Raw genomic sequence first — 19873 nt, forward strand, 5'->3', positions numbered from 1 at the left:
CCTGTTGGAGCAGGGAGGCAGGAAGCAGTTGATTTGAGCCTGCCTGGCAAACAGCTGAGGAGGGGAGGGGGGAGGAGCAGCCTTCCCAGCTGGAGCTCAGGGCATTAGGGTGTGCCGGGGCACACCTATGCTTTGAGGATTGTGAAAGGCCCTCTATAACAAAACAAAACCAAAAGATAACTCTTTATCTAAGTTAGACTGCTCTCTTCCTCTCTTTTTTTCCTTTAAAAATACTTAGCTTTCAGCATTTAGGAAAGTTCAAAAGTGTAGGCTTACAGTCAGTCAGGTTTAGGCTTAGCTATGGGTAGGCTGCTGTACTTATCTGTTGCAGAACCTTTCTTTGCTGCTAGTGTCAATAAACTGCTACTTCTGTTTGAAAAGAGTGAAGTGTCTGTGGATTTCAAAATAATTTCCCACAATGTTATGGTATTGGTATGTGTTTACTACTGAAAAGGCTATCTGCAGCAATTAAGTGTTTTACAGATGGATATATAGTACTGCATATGCCAACGCTAAGAAATATCTCTATAGTTTTAGCCTGAGTTTCCGAAGACTGTATAAATGCCACTCCAGGTCTTTAAAGATCGCAGTAAAAGGTTTATGATCTATATCTTATACCATGTGTGACTCATAATAAATGTACTCCAAAGGTGTAGTGCCATGTCCAGCAGTGATTGCTCCAATAAATGGGTCTTCCTCTGCAATACAGTAATTTGTAACCACATAACAGCTTTACTTTCTGGCTGGAAAGGCCCAGTTTTGTCAAAATGTTTTATGCCACTACATCTTTCTCAACATTTCCAGAAAGCATGACAGTGGTGGGTTTCATATTTATTCCCACATTTTTATATGGCATCATAGGTTTTCCCCTTTTTATTCTGAGCCGTCTTGACATTGTTGAGACTTAAATGAATACAAAAAAAAAAATAATAACAGTAGCTTATACTGGGTACAAATGGGAAAATTTCACAAACATTGCAATGCCTCCAATTACAGAATTCTTATCACACTGGTTTAGAGAGCATCCCCTACTTATTGTAGCCATTTTTTTTTTTTTACTTGTTTTCAGTGGTCACAGCTATTATTTTTGGAACCCTCTCTCTCGCTTAGTCTTTCAATATAAGAACACTTGGGTTATCTGTGGAGCCATTTTTCTGGGTGTCGTATAACTGTAGCTACAGTTTCCAGTGAAGAACTGTGCTGTCTCAAGTGTGTGAGATTTATCAAGTGTCTACAATAGCTTTTGGTGGTTTCTTTCAGAAGAGTCCAGGAGTGCTAGGCCTGGCATAATATTACTGCCCATCTCTGCTGATGGCAGCTTTGGGTGGAAATGGCCTAAATAGGAGAGGAAAGGTAGTCTTGTGGTCAAAGCACAGGCTGGAGTGAAGAAATCTTGGTTCTTTTCCCAGTTCTGCCACACACTTCCTGTGTGACACTGAAGTACTATAGTTTCCCCAAGTGTAAAATCAGGGTGGTAATATATGCCCACATCACAGGGATATCAATATGTTTTATTCATTACTGATTTTAAAGCACAATCATTGCTTTGCATTAAAGACAAAGCATTCATAATTTTATTTATTATTATTTATGTAATACTGTTCAGTAGAATAGTAAATGTTTCTGTATGGCTGGGTGCAGGGTAGGCGAGTGTGCACATGTACACTGTGGGCTAAACTCAGTATGCAGTTGTCAGGCAAAATTTGCTTTGGTCACTTCTAGCCTCCTTTATTATTTCAATGTCTTATATTTCATGCATTACAGATAAGCTGTGTGCAAATTTACAACTTCTGAAGAATGCTGCAGCCTCGGTTTGCTCTAAAATGATGCATCCCCAGTACTTTGATTCTTGCATTAACCCCCAATAACATTTTGTATTTTCTTTAATATAACACCTCTTACTTCCTGAGGCATTACGTAGTCCCAAGCTACCTTACCTTTATGCCTTTGCACCTTTTCTTCTAAAGGTTGAGTGGTAGTAGAGGTTTTTTGGGCAATTCTTAACTACTGAGGTAAAATTTTCTGGTCACAAGCTTTTAGTTGTTATAATGGTCAGATATGAAATTCCCTCTATTTACTGGTCTGTGATCCTTTTTAACAAATTGCCATGGTCCAAATCCTGAAGATTTTAACTCAGTCCTTCCTGTGGCAGAATGCTCACTGAAGACAATTGGCAATTCCTGGCTCCGTTGAAGTCCAATGGCAAAGCTCCCATTGGTTTCTGTAGAACCAAGAGTTCACCCAATTGGAATTCTTCTTCAGAGATGTCCGAGTAATACTGAATTAGAATGTCAGGATTTGACCCTAGATGTTTAGTGTAGTTATAAGGTGTACTTTTAAGTATTCCGTAAGTCTACTAAATTTGTATATTACAATTAGGGATGCTAGTGTGTTGCAGATTTCAATCTAAACTGAAGTGAAAATCTAATTTGTGTAACCTGGTTTATTCTTAAATGTCTGAGCTCTGTCAGTTTTAATGTATTTGCAAAGTGCCTTGGGGAACCATTGCAAAGAAGTGACTCTAAAAGCGGTACAGTAGATTGACTGATAAGATTATTGCAAGTGTTAATCATATGCTTCAGAATTGTGGTATTTCCCCCTGCATAGCTATTTTTGATATCAAGACTTGTTTTCAGGTTATTTTGGACAACACAGAATAAAGACTATGAGTGTAACACATTGTGTTAATTACTAGGCTTAACATATTAAAAAAAAGGAAATCTAAATAGAAAAGAATAAACGACAAAGATATTTTAAAAATATGTTGTTATTATTCCTGTTAGTTACATGGTATGTTTTCAAGATTTTCTTAATTTTGTAAACACTGAAGAAAAGATTGGTTAAAACTTATTTCTGTGCTGAAATGTCCCCGACCATCTGGGCTCTGAGGACAACCTGCGCATAAATTGATCTCCACTTATTTTTTTCCTTTATCATTCACCTTTAATGTAAACTATACATTTATGGAAGCTGTGACAAGTTTATTGAAAGTTTTGTACATTTCTGTTTTGAAATGTGTTAATTTTTGTCCTAGCTTAAATTTGGACATTTCTTAAAACTTTTATTAATATGGTCAGGACAGACTGGTGTCACATTGGTGATACATATAGACCTGGTGCAATACAAAGGAGGAAAAAGAGATCTCATTTGTGAAGAAGGGGCCCATTGCTCCATTGTTTGCTGGTGCAACATGGTAGAGCTCTGTTAACTTCACTGGAGCTATGCCACTATCCACTAGCAGAGAATATGGCTCAGTTATAACAGCATATTTTTCACTGTTTTTTTTCTTCATTGCTGTTAAGAATTTCTTCTGACAATTCTGTCCTTTTTCTAATATGTTCAGCTGTATTTCTCTTTCCACAAATCCCTGAGGTCCTTGTGAATTTTACCACTGCTTCAAGCTTTGCTTGATATCATAGTTCTTTCACAATCACGAACTGTACTGCATAACATTGTACAAGTTGTACTACACAAGCTTGTATAGAATCTTGTGATTCAGTGAACCCCTGTTGATATATCTTCTAGTGTTTATTTCAGAAAATACAAATATAGGTAAGCCCAAGAAAGTGTTAATTGGTTTTTATCTCTCATTATTTGCTCTGATATTACAATATTTTCATTGTTGTTTCAGTTAGGATTAATTTTACCTGTATGTATGGTACAAGGTTGATCTGATGCAGAACAGCTACACTTTTTGCACAAGTAGATAGATTTTGATCATTAGCTCTTATTCACTAGTTTGCATCTCAGCTGGATGTGCTGTTCTGTTTTGAATTGATTGGCATTTCAATTATACATATTTATACTTTATAAAATGGTGACTGTGGTTAGGCAGTACTCACATGCAATTACAATGTAAATACATTGCAGTTATGGTTTTGATAATATGAATAAGTTATCAAAACCATAACTGTAATGTATTTACACTATAATTGTATGTAAGTACTGCCTAACCATAGTCACCATTTTAGAAGTATAAATATATATAATTGAAATGCCAAACATGTGTGTGTGCGTTGTATTTGTCATGTACTGAATTCAATGAGTTTTATTATAAGCAATACAGTAAGAGCGACTGACTAAAAAGAAAGATATTTGAAAAGAAACAGATATGGAAATCTCTCTCACACACACACACACATGAGAGAAAGAGAGAGAGAGGCTATGAAATATGTCTTAAAGGTAATTTTCTGTACCGAGAATATCTTCTCATTCTAGTCATGTTACTTTGTGGTATACATGCCTCCAAGGCTAGCATTGTAGTAAATGTTATTTATAACTTACTTTGATAAACAGTAGATTCATGTTCCAAATCCACAGAAATGACCTAAAGTATGACTGATGCTCTTCCTTGTCACATTTGTGAAAAGTATCTAGTTTGGACTAACAATGCATACAAGAAATCAATCACACTGTTCTATGTAATTTCAGAATCTCTATGTAGACACCACTAAGAAACTGTGCTCAGATCAAGCTACTGCTGTTTCAGAATTACAAGTTAGTTGTCAAAATGATTTAGTGCACTGGGAGATTGAGGACGACGTGACTGGGACAGCTACATTACTGGACAGCAATGTGATTAAAGGTCAGTTAAGCTTTATGATTTGGGTTATTAATATAACAGCGTTTAACCTCAGCCCTGATAAATGCTTGATGTGCAGAAGTATTTTGCATGATCCAATTGGAACTTGTGGATCAGTCAAAGGAGACAAAATATAAACCTCTCTTTTCTTCCCGAATAAATGCCATAAGGCAAACTCTCAGTAGCAGCATGGTATTAAACTCAGTTTGACACTGCAGCATGAATATTCAGTGGTTCTCAGGAGCTGGCCTGCGTGGAGAAGATGCTGAATTCATCTACAGTCAATCTTTTTAAAAGACTGATGATTCAGCCCTGTTGGCAAAGCTGAATGAGTGAGTTATTTAAAAATATTAAGATGTCTCAAGTCATATTTTTATATTTCTAAGAAAAAATTGAACCGAGAAAATTAATTGACTTTTATTTATTTGTACTTTTTATGTACAGTGTGTTAGGATTTCCCATATATTTTCAACATCTGTTTTAGTGTCTATTTTTTTCAGAGCATGTTAAAGCTGAAAAGCTATATGACATGGGGCCTGATCCAAAACCTATGAAGTCAATGGAATAACTGTCATTGATTTCAATGGGGTTTGGATCAAGCTCATGGCCCATCTGATGGGTCCACCCATCATCTCTATCCAATAATGGGACTTCCACATGTAGTGTGTTTGCAGGACTGGGCCCTGAATGTCTAGCTGCATGCAATCGGTTGAGTAGTTTCTGCTAGTAATATAAAAACGTCCCCATAAAGCTTTTCTTTATTGCCTTGTCATTGAATGTGTGTGACTGCCAACTGTGAAATTCAGGACATTACTTTGAAAAACCTTGCATACTGCAATTCCTCCAAAAATAACATAAACAGCTTTCATAACGAGGGATTCATTATTAATGCTCTGAAAGTAATTTGTTTGAGGGGAGAATTTCAAAGGCACAAGAGGCACTTAACTCCTGTTGAAGGATAATAGGAGTTTGTCACCTAACTCCCATTTGTACTGTCATAGTCCAAGGCAGCTGCACCTCTATTCCCTCTTGAAGGTCCAGCAATGGCACCTGCTCTAGGCTTCCAACTCCTCAGCCATCACCTCTCTTGGGTGGAGACCCACATCTCTCTCCTTCCTGACTGGGGTATTTCCAGGCTGCGCAGTTCCCTGCCTACACTGCAAATTCCTCAGCAAAGTCAGACTGCCTAAGCAGGCCTGCTTTGTCTTTTCAGAGTATAAACAGTGTGACATTGCACTCTATATAATTTTATGAAAATATACTAATGAGTTTAAGTATAATGTAACCGGAATATGCTTCATGCAAAAGGTCTCTGTAAGGTATCAATACAAAGCTTATAATCTACTGAGTGTGATCATCCTATTTGTATAAATGTACCACTCTTGTATCTGAAACTAGAAATATGAAATATAACTCTGAGGGCCTATTGTAATTATGCAAAGTGTGGGCCATTAATGGTGGTTTGGAATCTTGATGACTCCCATTAACCGGGACAATTGTCTGCAGATGGCTCTGTTTTACCTGTAAGTCTCCCTGTATACGTGTGTGCTGGCAAGTGGGTAATGAAGTCTTACAGTGACATGTGATCATGTCACCTGAACTGGAATCCATCTTTAACCTGGTGCTTTTCCATTGAGAAGGAGGGGGTGGGAAACCGGAGAGGGACAAAGGATTCACGCCTTATGCAAAAGATACATAAATGGGTGGAACAGAACAAAGGAGACAGCCATCATGAGGAATCCCCTCGCTACCACCTGAGCTGGAACAGGGGCTGTACCGGGGGAAAGGATTGTGCCCGGACTAGGAAGGAGTCCAGTCTGTGAAAGAGACTTATTGAAACATCTCTTAGGGTGAGATTTTATGTATACTCAGTTGTATTACTGTAATAGGCTTAGACTTGCGTGTTCTATTTTATTTCATTGGTAATTCACTTTGTTCTGTCTGTTTTTTGTACAACCTCTGTGAGAGCAAGAGAGAGAGCCTCACGGATGAATGGCAGCCAGAGGTAGACAGGCTTTCTGGACACTGCCAACAGCTAGCGGGACATAGGGTCAGGGATACTTTGTGCTCCTAGTTTGAGGCCAGAGTGTCAATGTGGAAAATGCATATAACTTTGTGTAGGGATTGCATGATGCTTTGGGTAATTATTTTATGTTAATCTGTGTAGCGATTATGTTGTATCAAAATCTTGCTGATTCTTTCTTATCTATCCACCCAGCTAAAGTTTTCATTTATCATAGAATGTCAGGGTTGGAAGGGACCTCAAGAGGTCATCTAGTCCACCCCCTTGCTTAAAGCAGGACCAATCCCCAGACAGATTTTTGCCCTATATCCCTAAACGGCCCCCTCAAGGATTGAACTCACAACGCTGGCTTTAGCAGGCCAGTGCTCAAATCACTGAGCTATCCCTCCCCTTGATGAGAGTGCCTCATCTTGCATCTTCATGACTGCACCATCCTTCTCTCTAGCCTTGACAAATGTAGTCACACCCGGCTCAGATCCATTCAGAATGTTGCTACAAAGATAATTTTCCTCGCCCGTGACACTGACCCTGCCCCCTCTCTCTTTGATTTCCCTCCACTGGCTCCCCCTTCTCTATGGCATCAAACATAAGCTGCTTGTATTATGCTCAAGGCCCTTCAATTTCAGACCCACCCTACCTATCATCTCTCATTTGCTATCAAGTTGCTGATTCCCACCTCTGATAGGCCCATGATGCTAGCCTCCTCTGCCCACTTGTTAAACAAGCCCCTTTGTGCTTTCTCCCATTCTGCCCCTCATGCTTGGGAGGAGCCCCTGTAAACGTCTGCAAAACTACCTCATTATCCTCATTATCCACCTTCAAAAATTGCCTTTGCCATGATGCCTACAAACCTCTGAACAACGGTTAGGCTGCTGGTGTGCTGAGATCTCTGCCTATCTTGCTGATTAATATCAACTGATTGTACTTCCCATCAGTCTGTATCTATGTATTGCATCTTGTCTTGTACTTAGGTTGTAAACTCCTTGGTGCAGGGGCCATCTTTTTGTTCTGTATTTGTACAGCGCCTAGCATAATGGGGCTCAAGAGTAATGCAAATACTATTGATCCTCTGTGTAGGGATTTCATGATGGTCTGGGCAAGGATTTTATGAATTGTTTTAGCAAAGAATAACGCAAGTCATACATTTAAAAAAAATCACCTTTATTGAACACACCATGATGCAAAATGAAAACCAGGGCAAAATTTACAAAAATTTGCAAAAATTCATTATAGCGCCTCGTAATAGGCATTGTCAATCCAAACTCTTACAAAGCTATTGTTACTGTTCCCAACATTTTTCGAACCCTGCCAGTGTGCCTTTCCTATTTTGAGTCACCGGATTGGGTCCCAGGAGTGGCCCCTCTCTTTCATTTGTTTGATGAAACAAATGTATCTTGTATAACTTGGCATTCTGGTGAGTGCTGTTAAGATAGGACTGGATCTCCTCTCCCCAGTAGGCAAGGAAGTCCAGGACCACAGCATGGGACCATGTGAAAGTGTGGGGCATGGCTCCTATGACTGGTGTGTGGTATACGACATCAGGTGTGTGTACTTACCACAAGCTGGAATCGCAAAGAGATACAGCTGGCTGCATGACAGCATTTAAAGGAGGAGGTGACACCTTATCAAGGTGTCCCTGAAGCTGTAGAAAGCACACAGGTAAACAGACAGGCTGATCCAGCTGTACAAGCAGAGCAGTGTGGGAGAGCAATGGGAGGACTGCCAGAGGTTTAAACTGCAGCAAGGGAGGTCTAGGTTGGACATTAGGAAAAAGTTCCTAACTGTCAGGGTGGTTAAACACTGGAATAAATTGCCTAGGGAGGTTGTGGAATCTCCATCTCTGGAGATATTTAAGAGTAGGTAGATAAATGTCTATCAGGGATGGTCTAGACAGTATTTGGTCCTGCCATGCGGGCAGGGGACTGGACTCGATGACCTCTCGAGGTCCCTTCCAGTCCTAGAATCTATGAATCTATGCAGTTTCCCAGCTAGAATGATTCATCACTTCAGACAATGAGACACAACCATATGTGAACGGAGTAAACTTGTATTATGGAGGCTACATGCCACATATAGCAGATAATCTGAATTTACTGAGACAACATTTTTTAAGACGATATCAGGTTCTTTTTGTTCTTCAGGCCTTTTACTAACGGTCAGATCTAGATCTATCTGCACCTAGACTGTTAGTGATTATACTGTATTAACAGTATGTTTACCTTTGGGGGGTTACTGGTGTAGCATGGACTGGGGGTGAATAACAGTTCATCTCATGTATGCACAAATTTTGATCTGACACTAATAAATACAATCCAAAAGAAGGATTCCTAAAAGAGAAGGAAGGATGATCTCATGGCTTTGAGGCTAAAATAGGAATCAAGAGACCTGGGTTTAATTCTTGGGTCTGCCACAGATTTTCTAGGTAATCTTGTGCAAATCACTTAATTTCTCTGGGGAAAAATATGTAAAGTGCGGGTAATAATGCTTCCTTTCTCCCACACTTTGGTGTGCCTTGTCCATTTAGATAGTCCCTACCCTAAAAAGTATGCAATCTCTCAATGTGTCTGTAGAGGTCTTACCACAATGAGTCCTCGGTTTTGGTTGGGGGCCTCCAGGTGCTACTGTAATACAACAGAATAATAGAAATGGAGGGGTAAAAAGAATCAAGACAAGTCCTGAAGTCCAGCTCCCTGTGCTGATGCAGGACCAAGTAAACCTAGACCATCCCTTACAGGGGTTTGTGTAACCTTTGCTTAAACCTCCTGTGATGGGAATTCCTCAGCCTCCTTTGGAAGCCTATTCCAGAACTTAATGACTCTTCTAGTTAGTAAGATTTTCCTAAAATCTTCCCTAATTGTCCCTTGCTGCAGATTAAGCTCATTATTACTTGTCCTATCTTCAATGGACATGGAGAACAACTGATCATCATCTTCTCTGTAACAGCCTTTAACATATTTGAAGACGTTATCAGGTCCTGCCTCAGTTGTGTTTTCTCAAGACTAAACTGCCCATTTTTTTAACCGCTCCTGAGAGGTCAGATTTTCTAAATCTTGTATCATTTTTCTTGCTCTCCTCTGGATTCTCTCTTAATTTGTCTGTATCTTTCTTAAAGTGCGGCACCCAAAATTGGACACAGAATGATAGGCCCTGACTCCAGGGGTGCTTCATTTTTTCGCTGGGTGCACCAACTCCAGCCCTGGAGCACCCACTGAAAAAATTTGGCAGATGCTTAGCACCCACTGGCAGCCAAACTCCCCGCCTCCTCCCAGCTCCTCCTGCCCACTGGGGGCAGGGATGGAGGGGGACAGGCCTGGGGTGGAGGGTGGGGTCAAGCATTCCCCGGGTAGAGAGGAAGTCGGCACCAATGTACAGTACTCCAGCTGAGGCCTCACCAGTGCCAAGCAGAGTGGGGCAATTTACATCTCATCTTATATACATTCCTGTTAATAAACCCCAGAATGATATTAGCCTTATTCGCAACTGCATCACATTGTCGAGTCATATTTAATTTGTGATCCACTATAACCTCCAGATCTTTTTCAGTAGTACTCCCACCTAGATAGGTATTTTGTAGTTGTGCATTTGATTTTTCCTTCCTAGGTGCAGTACTTTGCACTTGTCTTTATTGAATTTCATCTTGTTGATTTTAGACCAATTCTCTAATTTGTCAAGGTCATTTTGAATTCTAACCCTGTCCTCCAAAGTGCGAGCAACCCCTCCCATTTTGGTGTCATCCACAAACTTTATGAGCATACCCTCCACTCCATTATCCAAGTCATTAGTGAAAATACTGAATAGTGCCAGACCTCACTAGATAGGCCCTCCGTGTTTTACAGTGAACCATTGATAGTAACCCTTTGAGTATGGTCTTTCAACCCGTTGTGCACCCACCTTAAGGAATTTCATTTAGATCACATTTCATTAGTCTGCTTATGAAAATGTCATGTGGGACTATGTCAAAAACCTTACTAAAATCATGATCTATCACATCTACAGCTTCCCCCCATCCACTTGGCCAGTAACTCTGTCAAAGAAGGAAATTCGATTGGTTTGGCATGATTTGTTCTTGACAAATATGACATGAAGGAAGGAGAAGAGAAAAGAGGTGTTAAAGCAGTGAAAAAATGGTTAAAAACAAGGAGATAATTCTGAAGAATGGGGGTCATATAAATATGGTGATCAGCAGACTCCCATGTCACCTCCTTACAGATATTTTATGTTTTTTTTATTTGTTATTTAGGTCCAATAAACAATATGCTTTTGGAGGAGAAGCACAGCTATGAATATGTTGATGAAAACATAATTGAAAACATAAGGAAAAAATTCCAAGAAAGCACAGTTCAAAATAAAACGTATCCCCTGAAGAAGAAGAGGGAAGGTGAGTGTGTCAATCGATCACTTACGAATGTAAACAAATGCGTGCCACTGTTTTCAGAGCTAAAGGCAGTCTTCACTCGTCATGAAATTGGGAGTTGTCTGTGAAAGTGTCAAAGTCTCTACAGCAGCATTTTCTGAAGAACAGGGGAGAGGAGAGGAGACACCAGTAGTACAATTTATGACTCACTGTCACTGTTTAGAATGATGCCTTTTTCAATAGACACTGAGTCATTCGAGCTGGGTGAAATTTTTCACAATAGTTTATTCACCAAAAAATGCAGTTTCAGTCGACCAAAAAGTATTTGCAAATTTGACACAGATGCACTGAAATAGTTTTGGACGAAAAAAGTTTGTCCAGTGGTGGTGCTGCTGCCCTTGCCTCCTTTAGAAGAGGATGCCCTGGGATATAGGGCAGTCTGGGTTGGGTGTCTGCACTGCAATAAGGGGTGTAATTTGCAGCTTGTGTAGATGTACTCACACTAGCTTTTAATTTCGCTAGCTTGCTAAAAATAGCAGTAAGGATGCGGCAGCATGAGCTAGCAATGCACGTATGTAGCGGGAGGGAGAATAGGGGCAGGCAGCCTTGTACAGCCTGCACTGAATCCCATGCTGCCACATCCTCACTGATCTTTATAGCAAGCTAGTTAGGGTACAGCTATGTCTGCACACGCTACAGATTGCAGCCCTGCTACAGTGCAGATGTGGCCATAACCCTCTCCGGTTGAAACTAGGGTTACCATACGTCCTCTTTTTCCCGGACATGTCCGGCTTTTCGGCATTCAAACCCCCGTCTGGGGGGAATTGCCAAAAAGCCGAACATGTCCGGGAAAATGCTGGCCAGGCACTTCCCCTCCCGCGGTGGCTATGCTCCTCCCCTGACTCTTCGGCTCTGTTTAAGAGCCGGGCTGCCTGAGTGCTATGGGCTTCAGGCAGCCCCCTTGCCTCCAGACCCCAGCCGCCGGCCGGGCACTTCCCCTCCCAGGCTCCGGCGGCGCAGGGTCCGGAGGCATGGGGGCTGCCCGAAGCCGGTAGCACTGGGACAGCTCGGCTCTTAAACAGAGCCGAAGAGTCAGGGGAGGAGCAGAGACTCCGGCCGCGGCGGCTCTGCTCCTCCCCGACTCTTCAGCTCTGTTTAAGAGCCGAGCGCTACAGGCTTTGGGCAGCCCCCATACCTCCGGACCCTGCGCTGCCAGAGCCCGGGAGGGGAAGTGCCTGGCGGGGGGGCAGAGTCCGGAGGCACGGGGGCTGCCCGAAGCCGGTAGCGCTCGGGCAGCCCGGATCTTAAACAGAGCCGAAGAGTCAGGGGAGGAGCAGAGCCTCCAGCAAAGCGGCTCTGCTCCTCCCCTGACTCTTCAGCTCTGTTTAAGATCCGGGCTGCCCGAGCGCTACCGGCTTCGGGCAGCCCCCGTGCCTCCGGACCCTGCGCCGCCATAGCCTGGGAGGGGAAGTGCCTGGCCGGGGGTGCAGGGTCCGGAGGCAAGGGGGCTGCCCGAAGCCCAAGTGCCGGCGGGGGGTGCAGGGTCTGGGGGCTGCCTGGCAAACCGTGAAGCCGGTAGCGCTCGGGCAGCCCTTTCCGCGTGGCTGGGAGTGGGAGGGAGGAGGGGGCGGAGTTAGGGTGAGGAAGGGGCGGAGTTGGGACGGGGGTGGAGAAATGGGCGGGGCCAGGGCCCATGGAGGGTCCTCTTTTTTTATTTGTTAGATATGGTAATCCTATTGAAACTGTTCCAAATATTTGGTATAAAATATTTGAATAGTAATTAGCTCAGAGGACGAGCATGCCACTGACCCTGTGACCCTGTAACTTCGTAGTCAGGGCACTCAACCGGGAGGTGAGAGATCCAAGTTCAAGTCCCTGGGCTAATAACTGTTTAATCACTTATACAAAGTGGAATAGCTTCAATGGAGAGATTGAGAGACCTGTCCCAGAATGTCCCTTAGCCCAGCAGTCAGGGCACTCTCCTGTGGTATAGAGGATCCAAATTCAAATCTCTTCTGCATATCAGGCAGAGGGGGGAATTGAACTCAGGTCTTCCCACAGCCCAGGTGAGTGTCCTAATCACTAAAGGTATGTCTAAACAGCATAGAGGTATGGGACTCCAAGCTAGGGTGGACAGACACATGCTAGCTCTGCTCAAGTTAGTGCACTAAAAATAGCAGTGTGGCTGTGGTGGCGGCTTAGGCTAGCCACCTGAGTGAGGTCCTGCCACATCCCCTGGTACATACTTGGACAGCTACCCTGAGCAGCCCCCATGCTGCTATTTTTAGCACCCTGCGTGGAGCAGAGCTAGCATGTGTCTGGCAACCCAAGCTGGGAATCACATCTCCCAGCTTCTGAGCAGACATACGCTAAAGGGCTAATGGTTATAAGGGAACTAGCTCTTCCTCCATCAGCTGTTTTGTGACTCTAGCCCTTCATATGCTTTGCTTTTTATTTTAAAAATGCCCAAAGACACAAAGTTTCATTCAACCCAAAATGAAATTTTTGTCAACTCACAATTAGCTGAAATTTTCCAGCATTTTTGTTCCATTTTTCAGAACTGCCAGTGAAGCAAAAACCCAGTTATTCACTCTGCTCTATGTGTAATACATAACTAAGCTTTGTAAAAAGTGGTAAACTTTTAGGCCCTGATTTTAATTTACACTAAAGCTACTTTCTGCTGCTCTGGCTGTGGGAAGGGGACTTAAAGCCAGAGTAAACAAGAATCAGGTTCTTACTGCTTAATAACCCCAAATTATCAATTCCAATTTCACACAAATTGTACTTATATTGTTAAGTAGGGGTGGAGCTGGTGGAAAAGGTGACTGAGCGCCTCAGCTTTCCCACACTCTGATAACAACTCCTGATTTTTCCCTCTCTAGGTTTTCCTCTTAATCTCTCTTCCTGCCAAATCCCCCTCTTAACTCAGTGCAGGATCCAAAGACTAATTTTCAATGAGGGTCCTAGGTAGTGAAATTTCTCCCACTGCAGCATGTCTGGGGAGGTGAACGGGATGCACTAGTAGATATTCTACTCCTCCCCATAGCTGATGTTTGTATGTTGCAGCTTGTATCAATTCCCATGTCTCAAGAGTGGTTTCCAGTCCTTTGCAGGCAGCACATGTGGATCCTTGTCTTCCCCTCCCTACGCTTGTGGCCAGTGTTCACAGAAGCAAATCCTCTTCTCCCTCTATGCAGGCATTGTGGGGCCTGTAGCAACAGATCATGTTCTCTTCCATCTCCAAACTTCATTGCGGCAATGCCTCCAGGGGGACCAGCAGCAGGGGTTCTGCAGCCTGCTTCTCTTTCCTCTCATCAAAAGACCACTAACTGAGATGAGGCATTTCTAATTCAGATGGGGGCAGCTGGCTTAAATTCATGCTTCTTCCCACCTCCCCTGTGCCTATGCCAAGAAAGAAATGTTCATGGAACATGAGAGGAGAGCCAGGAAGCAGCAAGAGCACAGAGATTGGAGTCTGCTGCATGCCTAGGGTTATCATATGTCTGGATTTTCCCGGACATGTCCTGCTTTTTGGTCCTCAAATCCCCGTCCGGGAGGAATTGACAAAAAGCAGGACATGTCCAGGAAAATAGGGAGGCATGGGACTGCCTCCTCCCCGGGCTCCAACTTTCCGGGGCCAGGCGGCGGCTGTTCGTTCTCCCCACCTGGGCAGCCGGACTCGGGAGCAGCCACTGCTGCAGCTCCCACTGCCGCGGGGGAAAGCAGCCAAGCATGTGGCGCTCGGCAGCTGCAGCTCTGGCGCCCGGGGCGTGAACCCCCTGAGCCCGGGCCTGCTGCGGGGACCCAGCTGGTGCAATCCTGTGGGTGGCCCCGGAGTGGGGGCAGCAGGCCCCAGCCCCCCCGTCCCGCTCGGGTCCCGCAGGGGAACTAACGGGGCTGCCGATGCCTCCGCCCCGGGGCCGCCCACGGGACTGCACCAGCTGGGAATCCAGCCCAGACGCGACTGGCCAGGGGCTGGGCGCAGCGTGCGCGCTGCTGGGTCCCCGCAGCAGGCCCAGGCTAGGGCGGTTTGGGCCCGGGCGCCAGAGCCGCAGCCGCTGAGCACCACATGCTTGGCCACTTCCACTGCCGCGGGGGGAGGGAGCTGCAGCAGCGGCTGCTCCCAAGTCCGGCTGCCCAGGTGGGGAGAACGAACAGCTGCTGCCTGGCCCCACGGGCCGCCCCCCTACTGTCCCTCCAGGTACCGCCCGAGTCCTGCCTGCACTCAGGGCCAGGCCGGACTCACTCACCCGGGCCCTGTACTCCCCCGCATCTCCCGGGCCTCCCTCTGCCGCCGTTTCCCCCCCGCTTCTGGTCACCCTGGGGGCGGAGACTTTGGGGAAGGGGCGGAGTTGGGGCGGGGCCAGGGGGAGTTGGGGCGGGGCCGGGGCCCCGTGGAGTGTCCTCTTTTTGCAGGATTGAAATATGGTAACCCTATGCATGCCCAGCAGCCACAGCAGATCATGCCCAGAAGGGTGGGGGAAAAACAAGCAGCTGTCAGAAGGAAGAGGGAGAGACTGAGGACAACATCGTAGTCTACACTAGCCAGGGAATTAGTGCCCAGCTAGCAAGAACAGGGTCAGTAATGATCCTGGCTAACAGGGTTGTACTGTCACGTAGACAGTGCCTAACTGGACACTGTAAACAAGGGTTACACTGGAAAAGAAAACATTTCCATTTGACTTCTTACCCATAGGTAACCAGGCAGAATGCAGCTTCAAGAGACAACATCTGCCTGAGGGCTCACCCTCTAATTATGCCATTTACTGTTGAGGTGTCAGATCCTTCAAGCCTTTATCCACCTGCCCTTTAAACTCCCTGTCAACAGAGAAAAGGCTGCACTTTATTACTCCTTTTGTTTAAAGGCTCTAGCAAAACATGCAAGAAAAGACCTTTGCTGTCTCTGGGGAGATTGCTATCGGAGTCTTGGATTATGAAACAGTCCCATAAATGATCTTATTCAGCGGTTGAAGGAGCAACCACCCACTCTAAGATCATTAGATAGCCAAAGGACATGTTGATTTTCTTCCAATCTTTTGGTCTCCTTCTGACATTCAGAAATCCTCCATTTAAGGTTTATATTAAAAATTTCTGCCAAGATTCTCTGTGTGCACATTTGTGTGTGCATTGGGAAACGTGGATTCGATTTGTGCATGTAAATCCAAGCTTTGGTGAGTACAAAAACAAACCTGGAAGACTTTTGGTGCACCAGCGGGGACAGCTTAAGAGGCTGCTTTTGAAAAAGTCTCATAAAATCAGGTCAATGGGCCATTCAAAATATAGATGAATTTGTTGCTTTGGCCTTATTGAGAACATCTCTTATAAGCTTTTTAAGAGGAAAAGATTTACAAGAATCAATGGTCTCCTGCATCTCTGCCAAAGATTTAATTATCTATCATATTGGTTACACCACAGGCCTGCTTCCCATTAATTTATACCATTCATTAAATACTTCCTTTCAATTGTTCAAACATATACAAACAATCAGACTGAAATTCATTGGTGCAAATTACATTATAACAAAATTGTTAGAAAATGTTTTAAGATATTAAAAATAAAAGCAAAACCCCATAATTTAACCCTTATCTGAGCTTCAACCCTCAAAGAACGGATTTTAAATCAATGTTTATAATCAGTTATTTAGTCATGTATAGATACTCCAACCAAGATCAAAGCTCCATTGTACCACGCACTATACCAGCACACAGTAAGAACCAGTCCTTGCACCACAGAGCTTACAATCCAAACAGACAAAATAAAGAGTGAAAGGGGAAATGGAGGCAAAGATACTTGCTCAAGGTTGCTGGTAGATCTGGGAACAGAACCCAGGTCTTGTCATTCCCAGGCTACTGCACTGTTTACTAAACCACACTGCTTTTCTATCTTTTGTACTAATGTTGATAGATTTTCTCTGGGCTTTCATATTCTTTTGTTCTTACACAAAGCGAAATTAACTATTTATTTTGTTGCTTCACTGAACCTGGACCAGATGATAAAGGCCAAAATTTTCAAACTCAGGTACCTTAAACTCAGGCATCTAAATCAATATTTAGGCATTCAGAACTCCTGCTTAAGTCATTGGGAGTTGTGGGTTCCTAGCATCTTTGAAAAATCCCATCACTTTCATTTAGATTCTTACGTATGGATTTAGGTGCCTAGTGTTAGTCATCCAAGTTTGGAAACTTTTTCCATTTGGTATTTTCCCTGCTCTCTGATGGGACAACTGAAGCTTTTAAATGAGAGAATAATGAATGGTGAATGTAGGAGGAAAAAATGAACAGGTAGTGATAGGGGTACTTGCATAGGAGTTGGGAGATGCAAGTTCAGTTCTCTGGTCTGCCACAGGCTTCCTGTGTGAACTTGGCATGTTGCTTTACTTCTCTCTCTCAATTCCTCATCTGCTGCTTACAAACAGGGAAGAATTGGTAGGGGAAGTAGAAGTGGGTGGCAACCTGGGAGGCAGTGACCATGAGATGATCGAGTTCAGGATCCTGACACAAGGAAGAAAGGAGAGCAGCAGAATACAGACCCTGGACTTCAGAAAAGCAGACTTTGACTCCCTCAGGGAACTGATGGGCAGGATCCCCTGGGAGAATAACATGAGGGGGAAAGGAGTCCAGGAGAGCTGGCTGTATTTTAAAGAAGCTTTATTGAGGGTGCAGGAACAAACTATCCCGAAGTGCAGAAAGAATAGCAAATATGGCAGGCGACCAGCTTAGCTTAACAGTGAAATCTTCGGTGAGCTTAAACTCAAAAAGGAAGCTTATAAGAAGTGAAAATTTGGACAGATGACTAGGGAGGAGTATAAAAACATTGTTAGAGCAAGTAGTGGTTTAATCAGGAAGGTCAAAGCACAATTGGACTTGCAGCTAGCAAGGGATATGAATGGTAACAAGAAGGGTTTCTACAGGTATGTTAGCAACCAGAAGGTGGTCAGGGAAAGTGTGGGACCCTTAATGAATGGGGGAGGAAACATAGTGACAGATGATGTGGAAAAAGGAGAAGTACTCAATGCTTTTTTTGCGTCGGTCTTCACAGACAAGGTCAGCTCCCACACTGCTGCAGTGGGCAACACAGTATGTGGAGGAGATGAACAGCCCTCAGTGGTGAAAGAACAGATTGAGGACTATTTAGCAAAGCTGGATGTGCAGATGGGTCCAGATCTAATGCATGCCAGGGTGCTGAGGGGGTTGGCTGATGTGATTGCAGAGCCACTGGCCATTATCTTTGAAAATTCATGGAGATCGGGGGAGGTCCCAGGCGACTGGAAAAAGGCAAATATAGTGCCTATATTTAATAAAGGAAAGAAAGAGAACCCAGGGAACTACAGGCCAGTCAGCCTCACTTCAGTCCCTGGCAAAATCATGGAGCAGGTCCTCCCGGAATCTATTTTGAAGCACTTGGAGGAGAGGAAGGTGATCAGGAACAGTCAACGTGGATTCACCAAGGGCAAGTCATGCCTGACCAACCTGATTGCCTTCTATGATGAGATAACTGGCTCTGTGGATATGGGGAAAGCAGGGGGCGTGATATATTTTGACTTTAGCAAAGCTTTTGATACGGTCTCCCACAGTATTCTTGTATTCAAGTATTCTTGCCAGCAAGTTAAAAAAGTATGGATTGGATGAATGGACTATAAGGTGGATAGAAAGCTGGCTAGATTGTCGGGCTCAACGGGTAGGGATCAATGGCTCGATGTTTAGTTGGCAGCTGGTATCAAGCAGAGTGCCCCAGGGTTCGGCCCTGGAGCCGGTTTTCTTCAACACCTTTATTAATGATCTGGATGATGGGATGAATTGTACCCTCAGCAAGTTCACGGCTGACACTAAGCTGTGGGGAGAGGTAGATATGCTGGAGGGTAGAAATAGGGTCCAGAGTGACCTAGACAAATTGGAGGATTGGGCCAAAAGAAATCTGATGAGGTTCAACAAGGACAAGTGCAGAGTCCTGCACTTAGGATGGAAGAATCCCATGCACCACTATAGGCTGGGGACCGACTGGCTAAACAGCAGTTCTGCAGAAAAGGACCTGGGGATTACAGTGGATGAGAAGTGTGCCCCTGTTGCCAAGAAGGCTAATGGCATATTGGGCTGCATTAGTAGGAGCATTGCCAGCAGATCGAGGGAAGTGATTATTCCCCTTTATTCGGCACTGGTGAGGCCACACCTGGAGTATTGCATCCAGTTTTGGTCCTCCCCACTACAGAAGGGATGTGGAAAAATTGGAGAGAGTCCAGAGGAGGGCAACAAAAATGATTAGGGGGCTGGGGCACATGATTTACGAGGAGCGGCTGAGGGAACTGGGGTTATTTAGTCTGCAGAAGAGAAGAGTGAGGGGGGATTTGATAGCAGCCTTCAACTACCTGAAGTGGGGGTTCCAAAGAGGATGGATCTAGGCTGTTCTCAGTGGTGGCAGATGACAGAAAGGAAGCAATGGTCTCAAGTTGCAGTGGGGGAGGTCTAGGTTGGATATTAGGAAACACTATTTTACCAGGAGGGTCGTGAAGTACTGGAATGAGTTACCTAGGGAGGTGGTGGAATCTCCATCCTTAGAGGTTTTTAAGGCCCAGCTTGACAAAGCCCTGGCTGGGATGATTTAGTTGGGGTTGGTCCTGCTTTGAGCAGGGGATTGGACTAGATGACCTCCTGAGGTCTTTTCCAACCCTAATATTCTATGATTCTATGACAATGATAGTGTAGTCCTATTTCAGGGGTGTTGTGAGGACATATGTATTAAAGATTGTGGTGTGACACTATGCACCACGGTATTCCCACCCTACACACTGATGTAATAATCTTTGAACAAAATATGCCTTGTGAGGTATTATTTGAAAACTAATAACTCACTGATCATTAATATTATTGTGTAATATATGTACATAGTGGGTATTAAGAGTTATAAATCTATGCTGGAA

The 19873-nt window shown here is 44.1% G+C and overlaps 1 protein-coding gene across 1 annotated transcript in view; it reads left to right on the top strand.

The window, feature by feature from the left end:
* The window catches only part of THEMIS (thymocyte selection associated), a 103864-nt gene that overhangs the window by 80132 nt on the left and 3859 nt on the right, over positions 1–19873 (top strand). The window contains exons 5-6 of the mRNA XM_054023487.1: positions 4432–4585; positions 10846–10983. Of these exons, the coding sequence (XP_053879462.1) occupies positions 4432–4585; positions 10846–10983 (292 nt within the window). The remainder of the gene's footprint in view (positions 1–4431; positions 4586–10845; positions 10984–19873) is intronic.

The sequence above is a fragment of the Malaclemys terrapin genome, chromosome 3 (assembly GCF_027887155.1).
Source record: "Malaclemys terrapin pileata isolate rMalTer1 chromosome 3, rMalTer1.hap1, whole genome shotgun sequence".
In the NCBI taxonomy this organism is placed as follows: Eukaryota; Metazoa; Chordata; order Testudines; family Emydidae; genus Malaclemys; species Malaclemys terrapin.